At 41.7% G+C, this 8,103-nt stretch overlaps 1 protein-coding gene across 1 annotated transcript in view; it reads left to right on the top strand.

Moving 5' to 3' along the window:
- The window catches only part of MUC19 (mucin 19, oligomeric), a gene marked incomplete at its 3' end in the record, with an annotated part of 133,578 nt that overhangs the window by 74,569 nt on the left and 50,906 nt on the right, over window positions 1-8,103 (top strand). The window contains exon 48 of the mRNA XM_008567143.1: window positions 3,363-8,102. Within this exon, the coding sequence (XP_008565365.1) occupies window positions 3,363-8,102 (4,740 nt within the window). The remainder of the gene's footprint in view (window positions 1-3,362; window position 8,103) is intronic.

Raw genomic sequence — 8,103 nt, 5'->3', positions numbered from 1 at the left:
TTTTTTTTTTTTTTGAATAATAGGCTGCTGGATATTAAAAGCTTATCAGGCCTCAACAAGGATATTAAAATTTCATAGTAGAATTCTTCTTTTGCAATCTTTTGCATAAAAACACTATCTTTACTATTAGAAAATGTTTGTTATTTATAATATTAACATATTTTTTCATAAGTTAAATTTCATAGTAGAATTCTTCTTTTGCAATCTTTTGCATAAAAACACTATCTTTACTATTATAAAATGTTTGTTATTTATAATATTAACATATTTTTTCATAAGTTTTTTTAATGAATAGATTTAGAACCTTGATAAACAGCTTTCCCCATTTCTGAAAATTATTTAATAAATAACATTGCCTTCTGAATTGTCTAAAAATTTAGATGATGGTTTGCTTCCTAGAACCTCTGTACGTTGGTTTTTAAAAAAGTCTTTTATTCTAGAATTTGCAGATAGGACATGTCTGCACCTCATTTGCTCAAAGCTCACCTGTCAAGGAAATATGTAAACCATGCAATGAATGTTTTCACCTTTTGCTTAGCAATGATTGTGTCTCATAACACTTAACTTGTTTTAAAAGACTAATTATATAGATTAAAAATAAATAAATTGATTGGTAAATATTTCTCAAGAAATAAGCAAACAAAAACTTCCTTAAAAATGTAATTGTTAGAAAAAAATAATACCATTCTTATATCTTGGATTTGACCAGATAAATTGAGTAAAATTTAACTGAAAAAAAAAAAAGATAAGAAGTAGTCATTATCATTATATAATATCATTTGAGAGTCACCTTAATCTGTGTTAACAAAAATACAAATGGTAATCAGGAAAAGTATGTGAAATGTAAAAGGGACAAAGCGTTTTCACATAGATTAACTTACTTGAATCTTACAGCTGTTCTGTGCAATTGACAGTATATTAGTAATTATTCACATTTTGTATATAAAAAACCAATATGGTTACTCCAAAGTCACAGGATAAATGTGTTGTGGGGCCAAGACAGGCCTTAGATCATTCACTCATCATCCAGTCATTCTCTGCTACTAAACAGGCCACCAACATGATAGATTTCTGTCAAAACTCAAGAAAGATCTTGTCACCTTGCCTGTTTTTGTTTACAATTGTGATTCTAATGCATAGCTCAGTTCCTGGTTTGGGTACTTAATAAGCATGTGGTGGCTACCTGCTGAATAAGTAAATAAATAAATAGGTGTTCCCTTTCTGGTAAAGGATAAAGAGGCTATATTCCTATCAGTGAGGTAAAATAACAGGTCATGTGGAAAAGAACCTTCTGGGAGGCAGTGGGCTATTTTCTGCTATAGCCAAGTGATGGGATTTTGCTGGAAACATGTACCCATCCACACACACACACCACTGTGTAGATAAATGTATATCTCTACAAATGCAAGGTTCCCATCCTCATCTGGTCCATTAATGGAATTCTTGGTATTAGGATATCAGAACTAGAGCATTTTGGGTGGTGCTAGGGTTGTTGGAGTATGAGTCCCATTAGATTAAAGCCAGGAGGAAGTGGAAGCATTTTGCAAAGCAGTTAAACATATAGAAGAGATTTCTTAAAACTATTGAATGTGGATTCTGGAGGACAGAGTTAGAGATATTTGTGATGGAGATGAGGATGTGGAAGAGGTAGGAGCTTGGAATAAGAGAGAAAGCCCAGCATGGGCTTATAGTACCACAGATAATAGAGGAAATAGAAACCTAAGATTTACTCAGTGTCAAAGGATGACAATGCTATGAAGCATAGTGGGTCTTTAAACAGAATTCTAATTCCAAGTTTCTTCAGTGAGAATAAAGTTAAGGTTCCAGAGGCAATCAGAGTATCAACCAGTAGTTAGCAAACTGGTCTGTAGAAAAAAAGCAAGAGCTGACTTGGCTGATGGAAAGTTCCCTTAAGTTGAGCTCAAAGAATAGCTTCTAGTAGTCAGAGACAGGACAGGCCCAGTGGAGATGACTGCATCATCTGTCGGAAGTAAGTCAGATACAGGAAACTTTTGAAGACATCTGAAATGTAAACTTCCAAATACATATCTCCAGTCTTGACTTCTCTGGAACTCTAGATTCAAACTCGGTTGCTGACTTGACATTTCCACTTGTAGGCCTAACAAGCATCTCAGACTTAACATGACTTAAACAGAATTTTTTATTTCCCTTCATACCCACACCTGTTCTCCCAGTCTTCCTCTGTATCAGAAAATGGTACCATTACTGACTCAGTTTATTCAGGTATAAATCTCAGAGTTATCTTTAATGCCTCCTTCCCCCCTGCATCGCCCACATCAAAACAAGGCCTGTTAATGCTATTTCCAAAACATATCATGAATCCCATCCCCTGTTCTCCATCTCCTTTATTACCACTCTAGCACAAGCCACTCATGAATTCTCTGGACTTTTGAAATTACCTTATAATTGGTCTTTCTACCTCTATTATCCACCTCTCACCATATATTCTCCCCAGAGGGACTATAAATATATAAAAATTGTATGCTATCACTCTAGTACTTAAAATTATATCCCATTGCAGTTAGAAAAATGTCCAGCCTCCCTTCCCCCATTCACAATATTTGCTCACTCCTATGTATCTGATCCTACCTCTAATATATTCCCCCTCACCTCCCATGATCCAGCTACATTCAACTTCTGGTTCTGCTTGTCTAATAAGCATAGCTCAATTAGCCTCATGACTTTTATATTGGCTGTCCTGTCTGCCTGGAATGTCATTCCTCCACAGCTTCACATAACTGGCTACTTCTCTTTAACAGAGCTCCAAATAAATGATATCTTCCAATAAAAGCCTTTGCTAACTAGGCAGTCTAAAATAGAAGTCCCAGTTGCTCAATATCACTTCACTTTATGTTTGAGCTCTGAAGCTTTTTTTATTTGTGAAGTTGATTGATTGATTGGCTAGTTATTTCATTTATATGTCTGTTTCTTTCTCTCCTCCAACTTGAATGCTCTACGAGAGCAGAAAACTCTCTAGCTTTATCAACTTAGAAAAGCTACTTAAGCTCTTTGTGCCTTAGATTCTACTCTATAAAATGAAAAGTAATATTACAGATTTCACAGGATTATTGTGACAGTAATATGAAGTAATACTTATAATTTGCTGAGAACTTCTTTGACAAATAGTAAGTATTGAATAAATGATTGTTACAGTGATAAAAAGAAAAAAAACAGGAGAAGTTATGCTATGCAGAAAGAATGGTATAAAATAAAGTGGTTGCTGTGGGGATGAAGGGGCTTGAAAGCTATAACAGAGAAAGAAAGCAGCACGAGTCCTTTAGGTTAACCAAAGACAAAATCAGATGTTAATATCATTATACTTTTACCACTTGTGTTGACAGGGACAGCTGAACCATCAGCTGAAGTGACAGGGAATTATGCACAAACACGTGGAGTGATTGAAACAACTGGATTATCAAGTGAAGTTTCAGGGACAACAGAACCGCCAGATGATGGATCAGAAACAAATGGACCATCAGTCGAAGGACTGAGTACAACTGGACTATCAGCTAAAGTGACAGGGAAATCTGGACTATCAGTGGGAACAACAGGGACTACAGGACAATCATCAAGAGTAACAAGGGTATCTGTAGCATCAACAGGAGTGTCAGGGACATTTGGACCATCAGCTGCAGTGACAAGATCTTCTTGGCAATCATCAGGGGTGACGGGGATATCTGGACCATCAGCTGGAGTGACAAAGACATCTGGACTATCAGCTGGAGTGTCACAGACATCTAGGCCATCAACTAGAGTGGAAGAAACTTCTAGACAATCATCGCAAGTAACAGGGATATCTGGGCCATCAATTGCAGTGACAGAGATTACCAGACAATCATCAGGAGTGTCAGGGGAAAGTAGACAATCATCAGGAGTGACAGTGACATTTAGACCATCAGCTAGAGTGACAAGGAATACTGGAAAAACATCAGGTGTGACAGAGACTACCAGACAAACATCAAGAGTGACTAGGACAACTGGATCATTACTTGGAGTGTCAGGGACTTCTAGACAATCATCATGGAAAACAGGGACATCTGAACCTCCAGCTGGAGCAACAGGGACATCTGTACCATCAACTGGAGTGTCAGGGACATTTGGACCATCAGCTGGAGTGACAAAGACATCTGGATTATCAGTTGGAGTGACAGGGACTACTGTGCAATTATCAGATGTGACAGGGACAAGTAGACCATCAGCTGGAGTGTCAGGGATATCAGAACCATCAACTAAAGTGACACAGACATCTGAACTATCAGCTAGAGTGACAGGAACTACTGGACAATCATCAAGAGTGATGAGGACATCTAGACAATCATCTGGAATGAGAGGGACATCAGGACAATCATCACGAGTGACAGGGACATCTGGACCATCAGTTGGAGTGACAGAAATTACCAAACAATCATCAGAAATGTCAGGGGAAAGTAGACAATCATCAGGAGTGACAGTGACATCTAGGCCATCAGGTGGAGTGACAGGGAATACTGCAAAAACATCAGGCATAATAGGGACTACTGGACAATCGTCAAGGCAGACAAGAACAACAGGATCATCAACTGGAGTGTCAGGGACATATGAATCATCCCCTGGAGTGACAGGGACTTCTGTACAATCACTACAGGTAACAGAGATATCTGAACCTTCAGCTGGAGTGACAGGCACATCTGGAGCATCAGTCAGAGTGTCAGGGACATCTGGACTATTTGCTAGAGTGACAGGGATTACCGCACAATCATCTGGAGTGACAGGAACATCTATACTATCATCTGGAGTGTCAGAAACATCTGGACAATCAGCTGAAGGAACAGGGAGTACTGGAGAATCATTGGGTGCGACAGGGACATCTAGATCATCATTTGGAAAGACAGGGAATACTGGACAAACATCAGGAGTGGTAAGGACTACTGTACAATCATCAGGAGTGACAGATAAATCTGTACCATCAGCAGGACCGTCAGGGACATCTGGGCCATCAACTGGAGAGTCAGAGACATCTGTTCCTTTAGCTGGAGAGACAAAGACTTCTGCACAATCAGCTGACATGACAGGTACTTCTGGACAATCATCAGAAGTGACAGAGACATCTAGACATTTGCTTGGAGTGCAACAGACATCTGGGCCTTCAGAAGCAGTGACAGAGGCATCTAGACTATCAGCTACAATGATAGAAACTAGTGGACAGTTGTCAGGAGTGACAGGGACATATGTACCATTAGCTGGAGTGTCAGAGACATCTGGACTATCAACTACAGTGACAGGAACTTCTGGACAATTATCAGGAGTTACTGGGACTTCTGGAAAATCAACTGGAGTGACAGGGACATATGGACTATCAGTTGGAGTGACAGGGTCAACTGTACAATTATCAGAAGTGATGGGGTCAACTGGATCATCAGCTGAGATTTTAGGGACAACTAGACCATCATCTGGAGTGTCAAGGAAGTCAGGACCATCAACTGAAGTGACAAAGACATTAGGACGATCAGCTGGGTTGATATGGACATCAGGACCATCATCAGGTGTGACAGGGACATCTGGACCATCAGTTGGAGAGACAGTGAATTCTGGACAATCATCAAGAGTGACAGGAACAACTAGATCATCAGCTGGAGAGTCAGGGATATCTGGACCATCAGCTAGAGTGACAGAGACACCTACTTTATCAGCTAGAGTGATAGGGGACAATGGACATTCAGCAGCAGTGACAGGGACATCTGGACTGTCGGCTGGAGTGTCAGAGATATCTGGCCCTTCATCTGCAGTGACAGGCACATCTGAACTATCAGCTAAAGTGACAAGGACTATTAGTCAATCATTAGGAGTTACAAGGACAGCAGGGACATCGGTAACATCAGATGGAGTATCAAGGACATCTGCACCTTCAGCTGGAAAAACATCAGAAGTGACAGGGACTACGGGGCAATCATCAAGAGTGATACAGACAACTGGTTCATCACTTGGAGTGTCAGGGTCATCTGTACCATCAACTGGAATGAAAAGGACTTCTGGACAAGTGGCTGAAGTGACAGGGACTTCTGGACAATTATCAGGAGTGACAGGGACATTAAGACCTTCAGCCAGAGAGTCACAGTCATCTGTATCTTTAGCTGCAGTGCCAGGGATATCTGACCTATCAGCTGGAGTGACAGGGCCTACTGGACAATTATCTGGAATGACAGGGGCATCTGTACCTTCAGCTGGAGTTTTAACATCATCCAGACCATCAGGCAGTACTGGACAATCATCTGGAGTGACAGAGACATCTGTACTATCAACTGGAGAGTCAGGGACATCTGAACCACCAGCTACAGTGACAGGGACATTTGCATTATCAGGTGGAGTGACAGTGACTACTGGATTATCATCAGGAATAACAGGGACTTCTGAACCTTCATCCATAGTGTCAGGGACATCTCAACAATCAGTTGGATTGAAAAGTAAGTCTAGAACATCACAACAGATGACAGAAATATCTGGGACATCAGCTGCAGTGACAGGGACTGATGGAAAATTGTCAGGATTGTCAGGGACACTTGACCAGTCATCAGGAGTGACAGCAACATCTGTACCTCCAGCTGGAGTGTCAGGGACATCTGGACCATCAGCTACAGTGACAGAATCTTCTGGACAATTACCAGGAGTGTCTGGGACTTCTGGATCTTCGGCTGGATTGATACAGACGTCTCTACTATCAGGTGGAGTGACAGGGTCTACTGTACAATTATCAGAAGTGTCAAGGATAACGGGACCATCAGCTGGAGTTTCAGGGACTTCAGGACCATCAGATGAAGTGACAGGGACATTTACATTACCGGCTGGAGTGACAAGGACATCAGTAACATCATCAGGTGTGACAAGGACATCAGGACCACTCGTTGGACAAACTTCCGGAGTGTCAGGGACTACTGGACAGTCATCAACAGTGATAAGCACAACTCGATCATCACCTGGAATGTCAGAGTCATCACGACCATCAGCTGGAGAGACCAGGAGTACTGGACAATCAGCACAAGTGACAGAAGCAAGTAGATTTTCAGCTGGAGTTTCACGTATATCTGGACCATTGACAGGGACACCTGGTCAATCATCAAGATTAACAAGGACAACTGGAACTTCAGTTGGAGTGTCAGGGACATCTGGACCATCAGCTACAGTGACAGAATCTTCTGGACAATTACCAGGAGTGTCTGGAACTTCTGGATCATCGGCTGGAGTGATACAGACGTCTCTACTGTCAGGTGGAGTGACAGGGTCTACTGTACAATTATCAGAAGTGTCAAGGATAACGGGACCATCAGCTGGAGTTTCAGGGACTTCAGGACCATCAGATGAAGTGACAGGGACATTTACATTACCGGCTGGAGTGACAAGGACATCAGTAACATCATCAGGTGTGACAAGGNTGATACAGACGTCTCTACTGTCAGGTGGAGTGACAGGGTCTACTGTACAATTATCAGAAGTGTCAAGGATAACGGGACCATCAGCTGGAGTTTCAGGGACTTCAGGACCATCAGATGAAGTGACAGGGACATTTACATTACCGGCTGGAGTGACAAGGACATCAGTAACATCATCAGGTGTGACAAGGACATCAGGACCACTCGTTGGACAAACTTCCGGAGTGTCAGGGACTACTGGACAGTCATCAACAGTGATAAGCACAACTCGATCATCACCTGGAATGTCAGAGTCATCACGACCATCAGCTGGAGAGACCAGGAGTACTGGACAATCAGCACAAGTGACAGAAGCAAGTAGATTTTCAGCTGGAGTTTCACGTATATCTGGACCATTGACAGGGACACCTGGTCAATCATCAAGATTAACAAGGACAACTGGAACTTCAGTTGGAGTGTCAGGGACATTTAAACCTTCAGCAGGGGTGACGGGGACTTCTGCATTATCAGCTCGAGTTACAGGGAGCACCGCACAATCATCAGGAGTGACAAGGACTTCTGTACCATCAGCTGGAGTGTCAGAGACATCTGGTCCATCAGCTGCAGTGACAGGGACATCAGGAACATCAGGAGCCGTGACGGGATCTTCTGAACTATCAGGTGAAGTGACAAGGACTAC

The sequence above is a fragment of the Galeopterus variegatus genome, unplaced genomic scaffold (assembly GCF_000696425.1).
Source record: "Galeopterus variegatus unplaced genomic scaffold, G_variegatus-3.0.2 Scaffold297, whole genome shotgun sequence".
Lineage (NCBI taxonomy): Eukaryota > Metazoa > Chordata > Mammalia > Dermoptera > Cynocephalidae > Galeopterus > Galeopterus variegatus.
The sequence above is the reverse complement of the archived record's forward strand: the minus strand, read 5'-3'. Positions and strand labels throughout refer to the sequence as shown.